General features: G+C 38.0%; 1 protein-coding gene across 3 annotated transcripts; it reads left to right on the plus strand.

Moving 5' to 3' along the window:
- Positions 1-38: 38 nt before the first annotated feature.
- On the plus strand, positions 39-22,617 carry YME1L1 (YME1 like 1 ATPase). Of its 3 annotated transcripts, none has more exons than XM_031614517.2 (19): positions 39-167; positions 5,712-5,843; positions 7,455-7,617; positions 8,367-8,465; positions 10,127-10,236; positions 11,341-11,491; positions 11,578-11,685; positions 12,461-12,543; positions 13,404-13,494; positions 13,957-14,109; positions 15,250-15,382; positions 15,829-15,891; positions 16,396-16,508; positions 16,886-17,041; positions 17,688-17,839; positions 18,659-18,785; positions 18,885-18,958; positions 19,464-19,550; positions 20,663-22,617. In XM_031614517.2, exons 3-19 carry the CDS (start codon positions 7,518-7,520, stop codon positions 20,804-20,806), a joined length of 1,944 nt encoding a protein of 647 aa, XP_031470377.2. In that variant the 5' UTR covers positions 39-167; positions 5,712-5,843; positions 7,455-7,517; the 3' UTR covers positions 20,807-22,617. The 3 variants fall into 3 exon arrangements, with proteins under 3 accessions (XP_031470377.2, XP_031470376.2, XP_031470375.2); XM_031614516.2 differs by lacking the exon at positions 39-167 and adding an exon at positions 1,749-2,831; XM_031614515.2 differs by lacking the exon at positions 39-167 and adding an exon at positions 4,681-4,766.
- Positions 22,618-22,830: the final 213 nt, after the last annotated feature.

A 22,830-nucleotide genomic window follows, 5' to 3' on the forward strand; every position in this document is an offset into this window, starting at 1 on the left:
TGGGTGGGGCCGTGGCGGGTGGCCGTGGTGGTGGTGCGGCTGTGCTGGGCTGCCGCCCGGCCTGCTGGCGGTGTCTGCTTCTTGAAGGCTCACACGATTTTTGTGCAGAACTAAGTGGTTGTTGACAGAAGTGGAACGAAGCTCACCGCAGCGCGCTTTCCCAGCGTGTGAGTGCTGCCCCAGTGCCCGTGCTTTGGGTTGATGGCATCCTGTCACCTCTGCTGCACCGCAGCTCCTCCTCGTGGCTTCCCTGGCCTGACTGGAAGCACTCCCTGATCATTTACTCCCTCTGTCATCTACAGCAGCTGAAAACTTTTGTGTGGGGGGCGTTGTTTTTTTAGTGATAATTGGTGATGATGTTGCAGAAGATGTTGCTGTTGTTCTGACTGACTAGCTAAGAATGTCGTCTAGATTTCTTGCTCAAAAGAAGGTTGATACTTGCAGCCTCTGTGCTTCTGTGGGATGCCTGAACATTCAGGAACTTAATAGAGTGCAGTGTGACATGTGAAGGAATGGGGAGATAATATTTAGAAAGAAAGGACTGATTTTGGTCCCACATACTCATTTTTAGGTATGCTTCATGCACGCGTCTTCCCCTATCTGTATACTTAAAAGTAGCAGAATCGAGGATTACATAGCCAGGCTTGGATTCCTCTGGATTGGGGTTGACAAACTGCTTTCTGAGCAGCTCTTACGATCAGGAACTACTGTGATGTGATCTCTTAAAGACACAGAGTTGCTGGAGTGGGTCCAGAGGAGGGCTGTGAAGGTGATCAGAGAGCCATGAAGATGATCAGAGGGCTGGAGCACCTCTCCTGTGAAAAGAAGGCTGAGGGAGCTGGGCTTATTCAGCTTAGAAAAGAGAAGGCTGCAGGGAGACCTCACTGAAGCCTTCCAGAACATATGAAAAGGAGAGAGATCAACTTTTTATGTGGTCTGATAGGGCAAAAAGGAATAGTTTTAAACTGAAAGTTAGACCATTTAGATTAGATGTTGGGAGAAAAATCTTCTCTTGGGGTGGTGAGGGGCTGGAACAGGTTGCTCAGACAAGTGGTGGATGCCCCATCCCTGGAAGTGTTCATGGCCAGGTTGGATGGGACACCCTAGTGGGTGGCAGCTGTACCCTGGCAGGGGGTTGGAATGGGGTGGGCTGTAAGATCTCTTCCATCCCAAGCCATGCTGTGGTTCTATGATTCTATGAACTTTTGCCCCCTCCAGTTCTTACTTCAGCCTCCATTTATCTTAGGCCGGGTTGCTGTGTGTTTTCTTCATTCATTCTGTGTATCTCTACATCTACAGTCTGCATTCCTGTTGCAACAGCAGGAAGGGGAATGGCATATGCAATGCAAGTAATCTTGTTGCTATCTTCCTCTTATCAAACCATGGCCTTGTGACAAATCATTTGTGATACACCCCTATTAGAGTGGAGACCTTCAGTGGAGGCTCTCAGTTTTAGGGCCCTCAGTGTTTACCAGTTTTACAGCTCTCAGCTGTTCTCCTGGTCTTTATTTTTTAATATCCCTTACCCTGTTGTTTTTATCTTGCTTTTCTGTATACATTGCTGTCAATAATTCATTTCAGCTAGGCATAATTGCCTTGCTGCTGTCTCTGTGTTAGCAGAGAGCCATATCTCTAGAGGTCAGTGCAGACCTATGGTCTTCAGTAACTCAGTAAGACAGTGTCATCAGACTTTTGCTTTAAGGTACATACTTCACTTACAATCTGACAATGCCAGTGGAAGTCTTGCTTGTTAATTTAATGTGCTAGTGTAAGAAACAATGTTCTAAATAAGCTTTCTCAAACAAAGTCAGCTTATCAATGGCTGTTTCTCATTTAACTCTTCAGCATTAGTTCAGCTGTTGCCTTTTGTCAGCAGCAGTTTAAGCAGAAAAGCACAGCTGACAGCAGGAAGGACGGCCCATCTGTGGCATTGCACTCACAGATCAGGTTGTGTAACCAGGCAGTCCCTCACCACAATTCTTTGATGCAACATCAGTGGTGTGGAAAACTTCACCGGGTGGATCCTGGGCAATGCTAATTGCCTTTTTGTACTGCTGCATGAAGCTTCTGCCAAATTAGCTGGCTGTCCCACATTGCGGTGATCGTGTTGGTGCTTGTGGAAGGCGGCAGGGAGATGCATGAAGGCTGTGCTGTTTTGAATCTGTGTAAACTGGTGTTTTTGACGGTGAAGAACAGCAGTCAGGTGAAAGAAAGAAAATGATAATAAACATCCCAAAGTAATTTTGGGGCTCATGGAAAAACAGCTCAAAGCGAGGAGAAAGGACGAACATCAAAGACCAATTTCTGCTACGTGCAGGTATATGCGCCCATTCTATCATTTAGATTACATCGTAACTGAACGTGAATAACAGCATTTAGGTTATTGATGCCGGAGGCGTCTGTCTGAACAGACATGCTGGCATATGAGGCTTAGATGGAGCCTTCGGCCTCAAACCACGCCCTCCGGCCCCGCCGCTTTCCGTTCCCGCGCGGGCAGGTGGCTCAGCCCGTGCCCCCAGCTCCCGACGCGGATGGCGTGGTGCTGAGGGAAAAATGGGTTGCTGAGCAACCTGGTTGTGGGCGGGGCGGGGCGGGCGGTAGGTGGCGGATCCGGAAGCTCTTCCACCGCTTCCGGGATCGCTCCGGGCCTGGTGGCGGCCGGCCGCAGGGGGCGGCCATTTTCCCGGCCGGCGGGGTCCTCCTGCTCGCGGCGGCTGCCACAGCGGCCGGGCGGCGGGAGGGCACGGCTTTCTCTCGTGGGCCGGGAAGCGGGGCGGCGCCCCGTGGTCACCGCCGAGAAGATGTTTTCCTTTTCCACCGTGCAGCCTCAGGTGAGAAGTCTGGCGGTGCGCGGTTCGCGGCGTTCGGGGCCCTTCCGCCCTGGACGGCTCTCGGGGGCTTCTTTGGGGCGCTGGGCGGGCGGCGGGGGTCCGGAGGGGCTGCGGCCGTTTGGCGTTCTGGGGCGAGGCGAACGGGGCAACCGAACGTGGCAGTGGAGGAGAGGGCGGGGTACAGCTGAAGCAGGTGACCTGAGAGAGGCATTTCTTAGTGTTTGTTTCTGTCGTGGAAGCGGGGGCTGCTCTTTTCGCGCGGCTGGAGTTGTGCGGTTAGCTGTCACGGGGCGTTGCGACAGTGAGAAAGAAGCGGCTTAGGTAGTAGTGGAGGAGAAGTCCTTTAATTACGTTATGTAAAATAATTTGGATGCAGTTGGAAGGGAGGACACAGTTTGTGAGCCAGTGAGCAGGATGTCAATTGTGGGTTGTGTGGGTTTCCATCTGAACCAGTGCTTTTATTCCTGAGTTTTGCATTGGTGGGATTACTGTGTTACAGTGGGCTTATGTTAATTGCTTTAGTTGGTGATATGAAGTGAGAGGAGTGACGTTTTCGGGAATGCATCATTCCATATTTTTGTATTGGGAAATGCAAGGGGAAAGTTTGGTAAGCAGTTTGCATGCTGACTTTGACCATTGGAGCCTTTATATCTGACTGCAAACTTCTGGAGTTTATCTTGGAGCAGTTGATTCTGAGGGACTTCTCACATTGCCCAGCACAGTCCTTCTGTACCTTCTGTGTAGTCAACACACATGGAAGTTCTTGAAGAACTTAAGCAGAGGCTTAAACAGCAGTCACAATGCAGTGTTCACACAGCAGGAGCTGCAGCCCAACTCCTCCCTACCTAGCAATACATGCTGGCACTGGGGCATTTCAGAAGTGTTGAAATGACTTGTACTGTGTATTCATGGCAGCTGTGGTCATGATGGAGCAGGAGCCCGGGGCATACCGATTCACAAAATGGTGTCGATGAAATGGCTGAGGACTGCTGAACTGCAGAATTAACTGTGCTGCGTGTGCATGCTTTGTATAGGCTGGTGTGGTACTCAGGTTGCTAAAATGGGATCCTAAGGGAGAAAATGTAAATTTAAGAATAAACTCTATAGCACAGGAAAAATATAAGTGCTTCAAGTCATAGAATTATCACTTCATAGAGGAAAAGAGGTGTTTTATTTATTTTAACAATGCTCGAGCCTACAGTACTTACAAATAAGTTCATTTGAGCTATTAAGATTTTGATTAAATCCTCACGATTGAACACTGTTTACCCATGGAGTTTGAATAGCTTCAAGTAAAATCAACTTGATGAGATCTACTATCAAGGTAATATGTCCATGGGTAATCTAGAGTTTTCTGTGTTACAATAGTCCATCTTAATATCTGAAGTTAAGTCCTGGCCACTGGTGAGAGGAGTGATTTCATTTACCTCTCTTTTTCTGTTAATTTTGCTTGAAGAGTGTGCTCTTCTGCAGCTACATTGTGAAATCTACTACACAGGGGATCTTTATGCTTAGTTTTGTCCTGACACCAAGATGACCTCAGAAATACCATGTAAAAAGAGTTCCTGAAAGGCAATAACTGTAAATAAACAGCGTTTAAACATTTCAAGAGGTGGTGTCAACTTGCAGTTTTTTTTCAATGTGGAAATAGTTTTGCTATTGCTTTACCTCTATCTCTTCAAATGTCTGTGTTTCCTTTTTGTGTGCTTGTATGTTTCTATTTGGGAGGTAGTTTAACTGACTGTCATAGAATGGCTTGGGTTGGAAGGGATCTCAAGGATCATCAAGTTCCAAGTACCCTGTCACAGACAGGGTCGCCAGCTGCTAAATCAGGTTCTAGACCAGGCTGCCCAGGGCCCCATCCAACTTGGGCTTGAACCTCTAGGGATGGAACATATACAGCCTTTCCAGGCAGCCTGTGCCAGCACCTCAACAGTGAGTCAAAAAACTTCTCCCTGACATCCAATCTAAATCTGCCCTCCTTTAGTTTAAAACCATTTTCCCTTGTCCTATCATTAGCTGTCTACATTAAAAAAATTGATTTCCCTCATGTTCATCATCTTCCTTTAGATACTGGAAAGCTGCAGTGAGGTCTCCCTGCAGCCTTCTCTTTTCTGGGCTGAACAAGCCCAGCTTTTTCAGCCTGTCTTCACAGGAGAAGCGCTTCAGCCCTCCGATCACCTTCATGGCTCTTGTCTGGACCCTCTCTAAAAGCTGTACATCTTTCCTGTGGATAGAAGCTTAGTTCCTATAAGGAAAAATCATATTTAGTTTCAGTCATTTCGTACAAATAAGACACAAAATGGTGAAGTATTTGTCAAAGATAGCGACAAATTATATTGTTCTGTTATCAGGATGTAACAGCACATTTGTAGTACAGCAAATAAATCATACTTGGAGGAAGAACAGTCATGAAATGCATGATGGAAGTATTGTAACAGTAAATTTGTTTTCATACTATTTCAGCAAGCATCTATAAGTTGTGTTAGTTTTCTAACTAACTAAATGTTCAGGTGGGAACTGAGGGCTGTCTTTGTGTTGCCTAAATGTTGATAATCTGTACCTGTTTATGTATTTGAAAATGTAGTGATTATTTTATAAATCCATGTTATATCTGAAAAGGAACAGAAAATGTAGCTGTTTTTCTCATCCAAACTTCGTGAACTTCTGTTCTGTTGTACATATTTAAATTCCCATTTTTTTTTTCTGTAATTTGAGCTACCAACTCACAGTGTAGTGTTGAAACTAAGTACATGTGATTTATTATGCAATTCTTGGTTAAAAGGCAACGTACAAGATACTTTAACCAATAATTTGGAAGGGAGACTTGTTTAAATTGTTGAAGACAGCTTAAAGTATTATCTTTTTCTTTTCTTACAGGCTACTGTTCCTTTGAGTCACCTTATCAATGCCTTTCATTCTCCAAAACCCTCCGCTACAACTGCCAGCACGACATCCGTACAGCCTTCCCAGAGAGACACCACCTCAGAGCATGATCCTCAGAGCAGTGAGGTACTGGAAACTTTTGGAAAACGGGTCTTTTGCTTATAATTTAATTCAGTATTTGACTGGTATTATAAAATGATGTAATGGGAATACAAATGGATAGAATGCAACTTTTTTTTGACAGAACTTCAGTGAGTCAGTGTCCTGTTAGTCCTACAAAAATACAGTACTTCATTAATAAGAAAACAATGCGGTAGTACCTGTTTCAGTAATAACTTCCTGAGATGAAGAGAATCTATTTCTGCTTAAATCAACTTTGAATGTGATGGTAACTGTGGATACATCCAGGAGACTCTTTTAAAAGACTTCAGCTTTTGATATTTTATTCATGTATGTCTTACTGAGCATCTAATTTCATCTCAAAAATACAACAAAGTTTATGTTAAAATGATTTAGGAATGATGAAAAAATAACCCATATGTTCTAACAATAAAAAACCATTATTTGTGTGCAAATACTTTTTGGATAGCTTGACATACATTTACTTGTTTAAGAAAATATTAAGTCTAGTGAAAAGCTCTCTTGAGAGGCTAATATATATTTTAAAGGGTCAAAGCCAATAGGAAAAAAATGTTTTTATAGTTGAACATGTTTAAAAAATACCCATCTGTAAAATACAAGATTACAGTTACTTAAATCAAGATTACTTCTTTGGTAACTCAAGTGGACGCACCTTTTGCTTTTCTCATAGTATCCTTAATTTTCTGTGTAAGAAATTACAGATCTTAGTTCTTATGCTTCTCTAAATGCAAACTTTTTCCTTTCATTGTGTCCACTCATTTCATACCTTTTGTTTCATACAAAAATGATTATTATTTTCAAATTTTTATTTGAAGTCTGGATATAGTTTTTAAATATCCAGTCTTCATGTTGCTGCTAAATTTGCTTTATCAAAGTTTTTCCTTAAAAAGCTGACCAAAAAAGAAAGGAGAAAGTGAGATTTTGTCCCTTTCCCACTTGAATGAAAGAAAATGGGTGGATATTGTTGTACATTATCCCCCTCACACTCTCTGCTCACTCAGTCATGAAGATTAGAAAGAATTGGAAAAGAGCATTTTTTTCATTTCTACTGCAATCATAGAACTGTTTGAGTTGTAAGGGGCCCTTACAGGCCCAGCTCCCCTGGGATGGACAAACTGGGATACCCACACTAGATTGGGTGCTCATAGCCTGATCCAGCCTGACCTTAAATGTCCACTGCTGCTCTGGGCACCCTGTGCCACTGCCTCACCACCCTTATTGTAAAAAACAAATAAATAAATAAGAATTCCTTATATCCAAATTAAATCTATTCTCTTTTAGTTTGATACCATTTCCCTTGTTCAATCTGGACTTTCCTATCATGAAAAGTATTAAAAAAGAAGACTGAATTGGGAAGGAAATTTGCTTACAATAAGTGTACCCTGCTAATGAAAATATCAGCGTGCACATATGGAGAAGCTGTGTTGACAGTAGCAAATATTCTTAAACGGTGTCCTTTCATTTACTTCTCATTGTTTATTTTTTTGCCTGAACTTTTCGTCTCAGTGCAGCACCTATATTTTGCAATTAACATGGCTAATTTCAAGTTACTAACAATATGAAGTAAATTCTGAACACTTACTGTTTTTTTTCCAGTCTGTACTTAATTTCAGAGATCTGGGATTGTCTGATTTGAAACCTCACCAGTACAAAGAGCTCATGAACAGATTGCTTCCTGGTTACTACCCAGATAACAAAGCCTCATCGCGGTGGCATACGTCGTATGTCTCTGCTCAGTCGTTCTTTGAAAATAAGCATGGTATGTTTTAGAGTGAAGTGCTGATGAAAATGAGTAGAGTTAAATTGTGAAAGTGAGCTGTGTTCTTCTTGTGTTGTAAATAACTCATGGTTTTAAAATGTGTAGTACATTTTTTAATGAAAAGAGTGCAAATATCTTGTTTATTTGAATCATGGGGTTCTTTTTAGAAATTTGAATCCAATTTTGAGCTCACGCTTGAAGTTGGTGATTGTTGAACTTGTCTGAACATAACTATAGCATGAATGCATGTTGTCTTAATGACAAGACTGAGCTAGAAATTTAATCACCACTTTGTTCTACCAAATAAAATGGATTTTGCTCATTTATTAGTGTAACACACTTGTGAAAATCTCCAGTTTACATAAGGCTGTTCTGTTTTTTGTTTCAAGCAATGTTACATGAGGACTTTAAATAAAACGGAGTTCAGAGTAACCAACTGTTAACAGGATGCATAGAGTATTTCCTTGCTAGGGGAAAAAAACAACAGAGCAAGAGTGTTTCCTTAAATATGTTTTGTGGGATTGGCCTTAAATGCAGGAAGTGAAGCTATCAGAAAGATGTTCAGTGATGTGTTAGGGAAGGAAGCAAATAAACAGCATCTTGATTGTCAGCTATGTGTATGGGAGTAAGGATGGGGAGACTAATAAAATGGAATTCATGTTTAAGAAAGGGAAGAACAACCTGTGCGAGAGATAATGTGTAATTACCATTTAACATGTGTTTACATTCTGTTATATCAATTCTTACAGGTTTTGTGGACATCTTTAGTGCTTTACGCTCATCATGTTTGTACAGACGGCATCCTCATCCCCTCCAACACTTCTGTTCCGAGCTCAGGTGTTGGCCAGGTATGAAACAGTGAACTTGCACTTCGCTTTTGATTTTCATTACATTTTCATTTTGAAAAGGTCCTTTTTTTTTTTCTTTTAAAGAGATATCATGCAGGAAACATTGGTAAACTTCCAGGAAGAGCCTTTAAATTGATACTAGCTCAGTAATTTTGAGACTATTCTTGCATTTGAGCAGTATGTTTTCAGATGTAAGTTAGTGAATGTGCTGTAACAACAGAATATTGTTCAAAGTTGTTAGTATTTGTGTATAATATTATTAAAAGACAACAGAAGATTTATTTTGAATCCATAAATCTGTTGAATCTAATGGTCTTTCTAAGGTTTCATGATTTGTTTAAACTGCTCCTGGATACACGATGGGTAAAAGCAGGGCTGTTTTAGCAAGAAAGTAATTAGGAGCTCAGTGAGTTCAAATACTGACATCTGTTCACTTTTTCTGAGGCTGCATCTGGATACTGTATCTGGTTTGTGTCCCTCAGTTACAAGAGAAGTGTTGACAGAGTAGAGGCAGCCCAGCACTGGAAGGGTACAGAGTGTAATGCACTTTTAAAGTATGGTGGCAGCTGAAGGATCTGAGCTTTTGAAGTTAGCGGAAGAGAGGGCAAGATGGGATCTAATTGCTGGTGGAGCCAAATTAGTTACCATTCTCTCGTGCACCTTGAAGGAGAGGCAGCAGTTGCAAATAGTAACAAAGGAAACTTGTGCTGGGGAGTTTTCCCAGTGAGAATGATGAAATTCTGGAACAGTTTTTTTTTGGCGAGGTTGTGACCAAACTATCTGATCTGATGTTGAAGTTTGCCCTTTTCTGAACAGAGGTTGGAGTGGGTGAACTGCAGAAGTTCCTTTTCCATGGTGCTATTCTGTGATAAAAGAAGTCCCGCTTAACAACTGACCTTTAGACTGCTGTTGATTAATGTAGAATGCTTTAGTGGAAGAAGTTTAACATTCCTGGCTTTTGTACTTTTATGTGATTAAAATCTCCACCACAAGGTTTCTGTTGTGATAAAGGAAGACTTGCAGTGTTATAAACTCCTTGTATTCAAACTATCTAATTTTTTGTCACTTTTTACGTTAATAATGCATCACAGTCATTTGGGATCTCTTCAGGGCAGCTTTTTAGCTGAGCTTTTGAATAGATCTTGTCTTAAAGCGTGAATTTTCATTCCCATTCTTCTGGATCAGATTTCAAATATGAAAGATTTGTCAGCATGCCTGGATTTAATTGATCTGTTTGTTTCTGCTGTTCTCAGAGATGACATTAGAGCTGATCAATTTTCCTTAAAAATTGTTGTGGAAAAAATGTATTGTAAAACACAACATTGCATACTTGAAATTGAAAGTTTGGATTACAGCCATTGTTCAGGGTTGCCTAACAATGCACTTATATATCATTAAAATGTTTTGATTTATTTGTTTATACCGTTTATTCCTAGTAGATCCGAAAGTGCCTTCAGACAACTTCACATATTTTTTTGGGTGGAAATAGTCTGTGATTTTCTTCACTTTCTAACTTGATTATTTTGGGGAGGTTATATTTGCTCCATATATTTTTAATTTAATCAATTGAAATTACCTATGTTTTTAATCGTAGTGTGGTAGTAAGGGATAATTCTAAATTTTCCATTTCTCATAATTACTTTTTTGTTTTAAAACCCAAGTTTACGTACAGACCCGGAGCTTTAAGACATTGCGGTCAAGATCGAGGCGTTTGCAGTCAACCACTGAACAATTCACTGAAACAAAGAGTTCTTTTCCTTCACTTTTGAAGGTAACTACAGATAACTTTTAGGGCGTTGTGCTTCTTAAGTAAATCTTTGTAATTTACCAAGAGTGCTCTAAGATATTTTTTTACATTAGTAATTCTAAATTCTGAACTACATGGCAACGTACTGGTTTTCTCATTAATACACCAATTTGTCTAATATTTTATGACTAGAGATTATTTTAATCTTTAGGGAGATAACTTCAAATCGAGAAACTGGTTTTAAGTTTTGGAAACAAAACTGTCTATTCTGTTTTTGTGGTTTTGTTTAAAATAGCTTGGAGTCAGGTAAGTATTTAAACAGAAATACAGCAAGTTAATGTAAAACCTTTTTCTTAATTTTTTTTTCCTAGTGATTCAGCATGTTGTTGATACTTCGAGAATAGACTTATTTGTAGTAATTCTCTTTTTTAAGATGCAAAAACTTTAAACTTGATATTTCTATGGGTTTAAAAACTTGTCTGCTCTTAATTCAGTAGAGAACTCTAGGGTTGGGGTAGCCACGCACTTACCAAGACAAAGTTGATTTTGATCCTCTTTGCTCCTAACTGGTTATGTAAAAGTCAGGCTAATTATAGCATTGGTTCTTATTTTACGTGTAAATTAGCTCTGAACTTTCCAATTTGTCTTGGCATGTGTGATTTACTTAATCTGTGGACTAAATTTTCTATGGATGGAGATGCACCAGAGCTAGCTCCATGTGGTGGTGGTCTTTAATTTGAGAGGGTATGATACATATCTAATCAACTCTGTCAAAACTATAGTTGAAAAATATTTCACATTTAGGAATAATAACTGGTTTTCATGAAGGAAAAGGCTTAAGCAAATAACTTGCACTGAATCCAGTGTACAAAGCTAGCTGTGTGCAAAGCTCTCTTTGCTCAGTTGTCCGTTTGGGGTTCAGAGCCTGATCTGTTCAGAGCAGACATCAGGATGGCTCTTGCTTGTACCTTTGTGATCTCACACTTAGCCTACTGGTTTATATTGTCTAACCCCGCAGCATCTGAATTTTAAGCTTTTATTTTTCCCTTCCCTTCACCATGGTACCAACAGAGTTAACTGTATATCAGAACTTAGCATAGACTAACATTCTTGTGGAATGTGTTTTAGGGCTTTTTACTGAGAAAACGAAGAATTGATGTTGAGAACTTGGATGCGCTAATGAAAACAAAAAACATCCCAGAAGCACACCAGGATGCTTTTAAAACTGGTTTTGCAGAGGGCTTTTTGAAAGCACAGGTATTCCTGCAGAAAACACTTGGTAAGTTGTTTTAGTCCGTGTATTTTTTGTCTTTGCGTTCAGAAAGTTTATTTTAGTCTATTTAATATTTTTTTTTTCTTTTACAGATTCCTTAAGAAGATCCCGTTTGCTTTCCTTCTTTCTCTTCGTTTTATGTTTTTATCTTGCTGTATATTCCTCGTTTTTACCTGGGAAAGGCTCCTTTTCAGATGCTGGTTAGTTATGTTTTTTGAAACCATTTTGCTTTTATTCCTTCCAGCGTATTTAGCTCAAATTAAATGTGTTTTTGCATGATTGTTTTTAGGATAATGTTTCAGTGTACTAATGGAGGATAGTTACTGCTTCTGACTACAGTCTTTTAAACACTAATGCTACAGAACATTTTCAAGAACAGCTTTGGTTTTTTAGTTACTTTCTCCTGATTATTTCAGTGAAACAGTTGCGTGGAAACTAACATAGAGGTAGTCTCTTCATAGATAATGTTAGTTTTTGAATTTAAATGATGTGATATCTAAGTTGTCAGCAGTAGGAAATAGGATTCAGTTTTTCAACTTCTATTTGTAGTCACAACCTAATTTACTGTGAGTAGGTACTTGCATGGCCAACTGCCATCATGAGAAATCTGCTGGAAATGACAGAATTGACAAAGGCTGAGCTCAGATAAATGGAGAATTTCACCTTTATGCTGAACTTTAATTTGGTCTGAAGAAAGTTTTGTAATGTTGAAGGAGAACTTGTGTTTCTGTGTGTCTGCTTTTAATGCAGAGCTTTCTGTACCTAAAAGAGCTTATCACTGAATTAACTGAAAATATTTTAAATATTTTTTTTAGTGGTTTTTTATTCTTGCTGCACACTTGTAAATGGAAACATTGCTTTTTAAAAGGCTGTGTCTAAAGGTGATGGCTTAACATCGTATGGATTTGAGTGCGAAGTATGCTCTTGGAACAAAGTAACTTTGCATAAATTTTGCCTTTCCTTTTCTGCTCTCAGTACGCTTTAGAACATCAAGTATCTTTGATGCAGCAGTGGATCCAATCCAACTGAAAAATGTTACCTTTGAACATGTAAAAGGGGTAAGTTCAAAAATTATGAACTCAAAAGTCAATTCAGAAATTTGTTAATTCTTTGAGTAAGTGCTGTGAGCCTGGAGAACATCTTACTATGTTAAAGGAACTACTTTTTATGACCTGTTTTAAAAGAAACAAATCTTTCTCGTATTTGGATAAGCCTAAGTTGTTAAAACTGAAATGAACGGAGAACATGAATAATTGAATTACATTTCCTATTTTTGTGAAGTAGAGGAGCAGTGCAGTCTTCAGTAACTGACCTCATTTCTTTGCTCTTCTCCTTCCTCCAAAACTTTCTCAATATACTGGAATCTAAGCAGAGCTGCATACTGACTTCAAGTTATAATCTGTGGTTTTCTTTGACTTCGCACATTTCTTTTTATATTTGAGAGACATGATAATTGCATTTTCACATATTTATTGGAGATATGGAGATTCCTAGAAACAACTGGGCCTGACACTGCTGGTGGGATAACTTTATTTTTGCTGTTCATTTGTTCTTAGGCTGTGTGTTGCAAAATGAGGACTTCCCCTTGTCTGAATAGCTTAATCTTTTTAACTGATTAAGTTGATATCTTGATATAGTTTATGATTCCATATTTGTCTTGGTGGTCAGATCTGGTCCCGAACTGTTTGGTTATCCCTTAGTTTTGTGAACTTCAGTGTTACTGATTCATGTAAACAATTCTAGGGAATAGCTCAGTATCAACACAAAAGTTTTGTGATACTCTTATCTCCTTTCCTTCCATTTTATATTTTTGTTCAAATAAACTTATCTAAGCCTGTAGTACAAAGTTTATCTACAAAAAAGATGCAGTATTTTATAAATGCTTATTGACTTTTTGTGGCATGCTTTTAACGTGTAGGTTGAAGAAGCTAAACAGGAATTGCAGGAAGTTGTAGAATTCCTGAAAAACCCACATAAATTTACCGTACTGGGAGGTAAACTTCCAAAAGGTAAGAATCATTGCTCACAGAAATGAGAACTGTATGTAGACATGGCCACCTTTTGTAGCTTTGTTTCATGTTGAATGACTGATTTACAGACTAATCTTTGAATATTTTTTCCTTTGGTTTTGGAGTCAAAAAGGTGCATGATCAAAATGGTACTATTTGAGATAAATAGTAAAACAGTGTTAGGCATTTGTAGTGGATTTCCTCATTTTGTCCTGTTTCAGCTTTTATTTGATAGTCTTACAAACCATTTTTGTGGTTGTTTAAGTGTGGGTCAGACTCCAGATCTTTTAAAGGAGCCCCTTCATACTGCAAGGAATGAGCAGTATCTGAAATAGGATACTGCATAGCTTTTTGAAGCCAGATGTAAATTCCTTTAACGCACAGAAAGCACAGCTGTCTTATAAGGCTGTATGGATTTGTTGTTGTTGGGTTGTTTTTAGTTTATATTTTCTTTCCTTTCAGGTATTCTGCTGGTTGGACCACCTGGTACTGGCAAAACTCTTCTTGCCCGAGCTGTAGCTGGTGAAGCTGATGTGCCATTTTATTATGCCTCTGGGTCGGAGTTTGATGAGATGTTTGTTGGTGTGGGAGCGAGTCGCATCCGAAGCCTGTTCAGTAAGTTGAGCATTTGTGTTTTTGAAATCTTTCAATGTGCAAGATGAATATTCAGTATTGTTTACAGATAGTGAAAGTATGAATTTTGATAAGGTATAGTTTAGATTACTGGAAAATGGCACCATATCAGGATAACAAATAAAGCCATAAGTGTTTGTGTCTTAGATTTCCATAAGCAGCAATTGGTTATAGACACTTGGTGGTCAAAATGAAATTGTAGCAAAATTATAACTGATGTTACAATATGCCAGTGAGAGTAGAAGTTTATTTAATCAAAGATGCAGTGTTCTGTTAGTAAAAGTAATATTTTAATTTGTAATTGTATGACCATAAAATGTAAGTCTTGCTCCCTTCAATTGGACTAGAAGAAAGGGCTTTAGAATGAAACTCTTACATTTTTAGGTTGATAGTTTGCACAAGAGAGGCTTTCTTTAACTATGGAAATAAATTAAACGTTACAGAGGGTGTTGAAGGGGAAATGAACTTGTTTTTTGCATATACGATTGATAGCGTCGTGCATCAGCACTGTAAGAGGTGATTTGCATTTGTAGAAATGTCGCTTTCTTTTAGAAAGGGAACAAAGCCTTTCTTTCTGTTATAGAAGTTTAGATAAGTACAGGTCAGCTTAACATTGATACTACATGTATGTTCAGCTGGATGAGATGAACTGCATCCTGGTATGCATGTATAAATCTTTATCTTAAAGTTTATTACTGTATTTTATTTTGTTCTCATTACCTGTGTGCTTGAGGGCGATGTCTTTCACCATTAAAGGGCAGGCTCTGTAAAAATGACATAATTTTTACTTCATAGATTAATGTTTTGTACCTGAGCCTGTGAAATAAATTGTTCTGTGGAGCTGATAGAGGATGGGGTGAATTTCTTAATCTACTGCACTTGTAATTTTTTATAGTATGATAAGAATATAGAAGCTGGTATAGAGATGAAAAACTTGCTGCTCTGTTGCTTCAAGAATGGAATACGTTTTTTGAAATGGAGGCTAAAATTGCAACAGTTTTGGTAATGATACAATGTTCCATAATGCAAGGGTAATAGAAATATGAGAATCCTGAATTGCATTGTATGCTTTCTGTTAGTTTGTGTGGATGATGTGTCCTTCAGCTATCTTTCTTTTGTCAGGGGAAGCAAAAGCAAATGCACCATGTGTTATATTTATTGATGAGTTGGACTCTGTTGGTGGGAAGAGAATTGAATCTCCAATGCATCCATATTCAAGGCAGACCATTAATCAACTTCTTGCTGAAATGGATGGGTAAATATCTGGATTCTGAGCGTATAGAAGGTGTTGACTAGTATTTTGAATATTTGGGTGGATTTTTCTTCCTTACAGCTTTGGTTGTCTTAACTTTTAAAAATACTTTTAAGGATATAAATCTATTTGATATTATGATAATGCTCTTATGTTACTGTTGGCAGTAGTAGAAAGTCATCATTAATGGCTTTAAGTAACACAGAAGCTTTTAAGTTACAGTAGTGTAGTATCTACAATTACTTGAAATCATTTCTTATCAGATCTCAACTCTGAGATCAGGGAATGATTTTCAACTAGTTACTGGGATAAAAGTAGTCATTAGTGGATCAAATGTGAGTTGAGATGACTGGTCAGTTGAAGCCATCCCTAATAAGAAATAGAAATTGTTTAAAAATAAGTGTAAATCCTGTATAAAAATGCATTCTTGCCTTTTTTTTTTAATACAGCTTTAAACCTAATGAAGGTGTTGTTATTATCGGTGCAACAAACTTCCCAGAAGCATTAGATAAGTGAGTATGACTCATTGATCACTTCCATGGCATGTTTTTCTTTTTTTTTTAAATACAGCAACTAAAGCTTGCTTTGGTAATTTTCAGTTATTACAGTATTGTAGTTGAAGGTATTTGCAGCTAAAAAGGTTTGTAAATTGAAGAGTTACTTAAATTGAAGAGGCACTTACAAAGTTGTTACGCTAAGTATTAGGAAATAAGTAACCTGCTTCTAAATAACTAAAACTTCTGCAAGATTTTCGACTTAATTTGACTGTGTTCCTTGTTTGCAGTGCATTTTATAGTAGTTAGCAATAGTATCTTACTGTATTTACAAATAAAAAAAACATTTAAAATCAGTTGGCAACGTATCTTTCATCTGACTTTAGCCACAAATAAGAAATGAAATGTGGTTTATGTAGATGTCTTTAGAAGGATCAGGTACACTTGTTTTGCTCATATCTCTTAGGAACAGTTTACTGCAGCCATTTTGAGTCAGTGTATTAAATGATCTTTTCCCTGCAGTGCTTTAATTCGTCCTGGTCGCTTTGACATGCAAGTTACTGTTCCCAAGCCTGATGTAAGAGGTCGTACGGAAATTCTGAAATGGTATCTTAATAAAATCAAGTATGATCAATGTAAGTAAATACGTTGATACAGTATCTTTTGACATAACTGTTCATACTCAACCAGTCCATTCATGTCTCGGCCCTTTATTCCAACAGCAGCAGTATCTTTACCTTGTACCTAAAAATAAACAACACAATAATACACAATGTTAGAGTGTATTAAGACAGTTTTCTGAGGCAGTGTTTCTTACCTCCCCTGAACAGGTCATAGTGTCTTTAAGCTTTAGCATTCATTTCTTTTAAAGCTTGAGCACTTCTGTTGAATGCAACATTTTTAGTAGAATGTGGTTCTTGCTCATAATTTGATCACTTCTTAGTATCTGTTCGCGGTGGAAGATTTTTTAGGAGCAATGTGGACCTGAATGACTTTCTTTTTTTCCCTGCAGCTGTTGATCCAGAAATAATTGCACGAGGCACAGTTGGTTTTTCTGGAGCAGAGCTTGAGAATCTTGTAAATCAAGCTGCCTTGAAGGCAGCTGTTGATGGAAAAGATATGGTAACCATGAAGGAGTTGGAATTCTCCAAGGACAAAATTCTAATGGGTAGGACATAATACGCATACCACATAGGTATATGTTAAAGCAGTTTTCTGTGTGTGATTTACGCTTTCATAGAAGAAGAGAGGTATTTTGTTTTTATACAAACACATCTTCTGTTTAGTTAGTTCTAAATAGAATTTGACACCAGAGAATAATTATGTTAAATGTAGTATAGAAAACATTCTTTAAGAGTTGATGCTCTATCAGAAATTGTGTTTTACGCTTGAACCCGGAGGAAGGTGCAAGTTTGATTTCCTCCTACCCTTCGTTTAGGAATATGTGGAGGGGAATAGGTAACTAGAAACCTGGAACTGCTGTTCTATTAACTGTCATATGGCAACACAACACAACCTGTGACATACAGACTTAAGTTCTACTCTATTCAAACTTGAGAGGAAGTGCAGTTTCATCAGACAGATTCATGATTCATTTTAGTCTATTCCTTTAGAAGCAGCTTTGCTGTTAAGTACAGATGAGTCAATTTTGGACGCTAGTTAATGCTCATTAAATGCGAAGTGTTTAAAAGTAGTATTTTAGTTATGCTTGTATGTTATTCAACTGCTACTTTGTACTCTCAGTGTGCATAATCCATACGTATCATGGTGGCCAGCTGTACAGGCAAGTTTATTTAATTTTTCTTCCTGTGAAGGACCTGAACGCAGAAGTGTAGAAATTGATGAAAAAAACAAAACCATCACTGCTTACCATGAGTCTGGCCATGCCATCATTGCGTACTACACCAAGGATGCAATGCCGATCAACAAAGCTACCATCATGACACGAGGAACAACCCTGGGGCATGTGAGTATGTTTCTAATTGTTTGTTGGTTTACTGCTAATTCTAAAAAGTATTTTGGCAGCAGTGCTATTTGTTGTCTTTATAATGTAATGTGTATTGGGATGTATTGAGATTTGCTGTTTCAGCAGTCCCTTGGAAAGCTGGTTATCTCTTCTGTGGTACAAATATTCTTCATTCTGAAATACAGTAGGATATGCTAATATACTGATTTGATTCTGCTACAGTTAAAATAGCACCCAAGTGCAGCACTTAAAAGAATGTCTGAAGGATCAGAGAGTAGCAACATTGCTTAGCTGTACTTTTAATACAAACATACTTTAGTCGGTTGTTTTGTGTCTAGTGTGACTTTTTCTAAACCAGATTAGTTGATTACCTTGTTTCTCTACAATAGATATTCTTTCTGTGTAAGTGCATGGTAGCTCCTGGCAGAAAAGCAAAAGTGTAGTTCCAGTCTGTCTATTTCTGCGGAATTTTTGTGCAAGTTAATGTGTTCAGATAAATAAAGTAATTGGTGTGAGTCATCCAGGAAGTTGATTTGTGTTCAGTCCAAATGTAGAAAATAAGGAGAAATGGATAGAATAGATTGTTCTGTTTCTGGTTCTACTTGTAAGCTTCTGTTACTGAGTTAACTTTTTTTGGGGTGGCTCGAAGGAAGCTGTTTCAGCTAGTAGACCAAGCAAACCTGATGAGGGCATAGCCTTGAAGGAGGCCCAGAGCACTCACATAGTTGTGTAAAGCCATTACATCCTCTTTGGATTTAAACAAGATTACTTTTCAGATTATTTCAGTTTGTTACCTGACAGTGTTTCTTTATCTTCTAGGTGTCTTTGCTCCCAGAAAATGACAGATGGAGTGAAACTAGATCCCAATTACTTGCACAGATGGATGTCTGCATGGGAGGAAGAGTAGCAGAAGAGCTCATATTTGGAAGTGATCACATCACAACAGGTCAAGTCATCAATAGTTAGAAGAACTTGTGATCAGAGTTCATGGACAGGTGTATTTAACTTGGTTTCAGTAATTAATTTAAATTTGTTTGCTATCCAGGTGCTTCCAGTGATTTTGACAATGCTACTAAAATTGCAAAACTCATGGTGACTAGATTTGGAATGAGTGAGAAGGTAGTGTATCATCAGTGCTTAAATATTTACATGCTACACAGAAATGTTTTGTAATGGCTGTCAGTTGTGATAGGCAAAGTATTCTGCCAAAAAGGAAGGCTTTATGATTGGCCCTGCTATAGGAAACTGAATTAGGAAACCTGTGTATATGGTAGTTTAAAAATCAACTTGCAAGATCTTCTCCTTGCAATGACCTCAAAAGTTACTAATGTCTGCAGGGAAAAAATAAAATAAAATTGAGCGAAATCAAACATTTTGGAATTGAAAATAATCTTACTGTGTTGGGCAGTAAAGGAAGTGTTGAGTTTTATATACTTCTAAAGAAACTTCTTTCATTATCACTGTTTTGTTAGTAGTCTTTTTGCTTTCCTTTAAATGAAATACTTAGGATTCTGTACTGTGATCTATGGAAACAACTCTGCAGTGGCTACATAGGTAATGAATAGGCTTCTTGTTTTGCTGCTTTTGTTTGAAATTCTTTTTGTGAACAATTTTGTTTGTTTAGCTTGGTGTTATGACCTATACTGACACCGGTAAAGTTAGCCCTGAAACTCAATCTGCAATTGAACAAGAAGTAAGAACACTTTTACGGGTAAGAATCTTTCTTTTGCTGTAATACACTTGTTTTGAGATGAGTTGAGCATCAGTTTAGTTTTGTAATGTGTATCAGTGAAAATACATAGACTGTTGCAAGCATTCCCAATATTTCATGTAGCAACAACTTGGAATATCTGCATGTCAAAACTTCTTGTATATTTTCCTTTGCAAGCAGTGGATAACAAGTTGATGGCGTTGGGTTTTTAATGTTCCTTAACACTTCCTCTTCCATTACATCAGGGTTTGTATGTTGTATTCATAGGAAAAAAAAATAGTGCTGTAAAGTGTTACAGAACAGATGCAACAGCTGCATGCTGCTCCCACATCTTGTAACTTGAAGCTAACTCATTTTGTGTAGAAACAGCCATATTGCATGAGATCAGAGTCATTTGGTCAGGGGTTCTGTTTCTCACAGGGATCAGAGTCAAATGCTTAGGGAAGGTTGTGACAGTTAATTGTCACCAAACTTCCAGATCCGTTCTGGTATTCTGAACTAGTTTCCTACGGGCATAAGAACTATTTATGTCTAATAATATTTAAACCCTTACAACTATTGCTGAAACAGTTTCTGAACTGATTGGTGAGCTAAAAAGTTGTCAATGTAGAACTGGAAGTTAAAATTGAAGCTGGTAGTGCTGGCAGTTCTACTTGCAGCAACAGGAAACTTGCTGGGTAGTGTTCACCTTTCAGGACGTATATAATACTTTGAGAGCTCAATGTTTGGAGAACTTTACACCTTGAGGAACATCTTGAATGCTGCAACACTGTCCATAATGTAAAATCAAATATTTAATAAGCGACTTTACAGACCTAGAAATGTTTTCTAAGTCATATTTAAAAATACTCAGGCTTGTCTGTGGATTTTGTTTTCAGCTGTACTTCTGCAAAATGGAGAGGTGGCATAAAGCTATGTTTTCTTGAGCAGTTATGCCAGCTGACTCTTAAATCTTAGTGAGACAGGAGCTCTGCAAGCTTTGATGTGTGTGGCATGACTTTAAGTACATGTTTCAAGCTGCACTTACCCAGAAACAATTTTAAAACAATTCTGCTGTTACTTTTGTTCAAATGTCTTAAATTCTTACTACTTATTTTTTTGTTTAATATTAGGACTCATACGAGCGAGCAAAGAACATCTTGAAGACTCATGCAAAGGAACACAAGAATTTAGCAGAAGCTCTCTTGAAATACGAGACTTTGGATGCCAAAGAAATCCAAATTGTACTAGAGGGGAAAAAACTAGAAGTAAGATGATAACTTCTGAGATACAGTTATTGATAATCTGAAGAATGTACATCTAGCAGTGCAGTAGTCCATGCAGCATAGCTTTTTTCCCTTTCTGATGCGTGTGTGGCATTAGTGACATGTTATGATTAATTCTGTTTCTTGTGAGCTTCTGTTGTTTATCTGTTTGTTGTGTCTCATTGGAATAAGACACAAGAATAAAAAATGTTCATCTTCTGCTCTTCCCACAAGAAGTTATTCAGAAAGACAAATCTCAGGGCTGAATTCAGTGTTCTGGTGTAGTCAGTCGTGTCGAAGCTGAGAAGGAAAATGTGCAGATGTACTGTGGGTGTGTTTGGCATCGCTTCCTGAGTCGTGCTGCTACATGTGTGTTTGAAGTGATACCCCATAATATATACTATAGAGTTTTTTATGGATAGTGACAAATTGACATGTAAAACAGTATGTAGTCTGATGCTCATACTCTGTTTGAAGGTAGGGATCACTTTTAAAGAAGACACATTTGGAAATGCAACAAAGCACATGTATGAATGAAGCAGCTACAGAATGCATCTCATAAAGAGAATTATGAGAGCCCCGTGTAAAACAAAAATATTACTGATTTATCTTCTCAGTGTTCTTGGAGTTAAAATACACACATACAGAGCTGGGAGAGAGATTTTAACAAGAACACCAGTAACAGGCTAAACATGTCTAATCTCCTTGGACCATGTTTTGGGCAGAACCATGGCAGGGATAAGAGAAATACCTGTGACCTCTGATGTGCTGCTGACAAGACTCCTAATTTGTTTTATTACTGCAGTAGATGAATATGATTTGATAAGTGCTTTTATACTGCTGGAGATCCTATATAATTAGTTTGTGCTAATACTATGTATAGGCATTTGATAATCCAACAAAGGATTTCTTCAAAGTGGACACTACTTTTTTTTTTTTTTACTAAAAAGTAGTTCAGAAAATGTTTGAAGCATGTGTTTCAAAGAACATTCCCACTCCTGTTCAGTACAGCTAGGAAAGCTGTTTTTTTGTTGTGGGTTTTTTCCCCTCCCCTTCTTCATCCAACTTTTACAGAAGCTCCTGGAAATTCTGGGCTCTTACAAAAAATCAGTTTCCAACCAAGTAGAAGTGATCGCTAGCAATTGTATGCCAGTATTCTGCTGATCTCATGGAACTGGTTTCTAGGAATAACACAGCTTTATTATAACCTTCTGCACAATTAATAGTAGACTCCTGGGACTTCAAACTTCTGTTGCAGAGAAGGCCTTCATTATTGTGTTAATGTTGAATGTTTGACATGGTTGGAGATGAAGATGGTTGGGCTGGTGCCAATAAATGTGAATGACAATTGATAACCACATTTAAAGCTAACATTAAATTGCTTTAGAGCTTTCTGAGTGTAATACCTGTTTTTTTTTTTTTTGTCCAGTAAGATCACATGCATCCTTTTTTTCTTCTGAAACTAGGATAACTTTCTATTTGCTTATTTTTTCCATTGTCAGCTATGATAGTGACATCCCAGCATGGGAGATCTTGAAAATGTTTAAAAAAAAAAAACACAAAAAAAACAATATACCAAATGCCTAGGCTGACTAGTTACAGTTGTACATGTATTTTAGAAATATGCCAATGGAAACAGAAATATATTGCATATTTGCATCTGTTTTTGGAATAATAAAGGTTCCATTTAATTATGGGCATTGGCTTTTCCTTTTACTTACCACTGTAAAAAGCTACGGAATGTAATACGGAGTTCCTATTATGTAAATGGAATATATAAAACATTTGAACTTGTAAATAAATTTAGTAGTTACAGAAAAAAATGTATACTAATTATATTTCTAGGGGGTGTTCTCCCTAGAAACTCAGATCTGTTCTTCAGTTCCTGCTTTCAGCAATGGGACTTAGGCAGAAATGTTTCCATTTGAATAATGCATTATCATTAAAAGCAAAAGCAGAAAACTTTGACTTCAAAAGTAAGAATATCTACTGAATGATCTGTTTTGTGGGGTGAGTCCTGTGGTCTAACATCTTTA

The sequence above is a fragment of the Phasianus colchicus genome, chromosome 6 (assembly GCF_987193195.1).
Source record: "Phasianus colchicus chromosome 6, bPhaCol1.hap1.1, whole genome shotgun sequence".
Lineage (NCBI taxonomy): Eukaryota > Metazoa > Chordata > Aves > Galliformes > Phasianidae > Phasianus > Phasianus colchicus.

Bases quoted from the DNA above. Each gene is read 5' to 3' on its own strand.
- YME1L1 (XM_031614515.2), top strand. From the start codon at position 4,719: ATGGAACATATACAGCCTTTCCAGGCAGCCTGTGCCAGCACCTCAACA. The intron at 7,618-8,366 runs GTATGTTTTAGA...CAATTCTTACAG, and splicing joins GTTCTTTGAAAATAAGCATG to GTTTTGTGGACATCTTTAGT. The intron at 17,042-17,687 runs GTAGGACATAAT...CTTCCTGTGAAG, and splicing joins CAAGGACAAAATTCTAATGG to GACCTGAACGCAGAAGTGTA.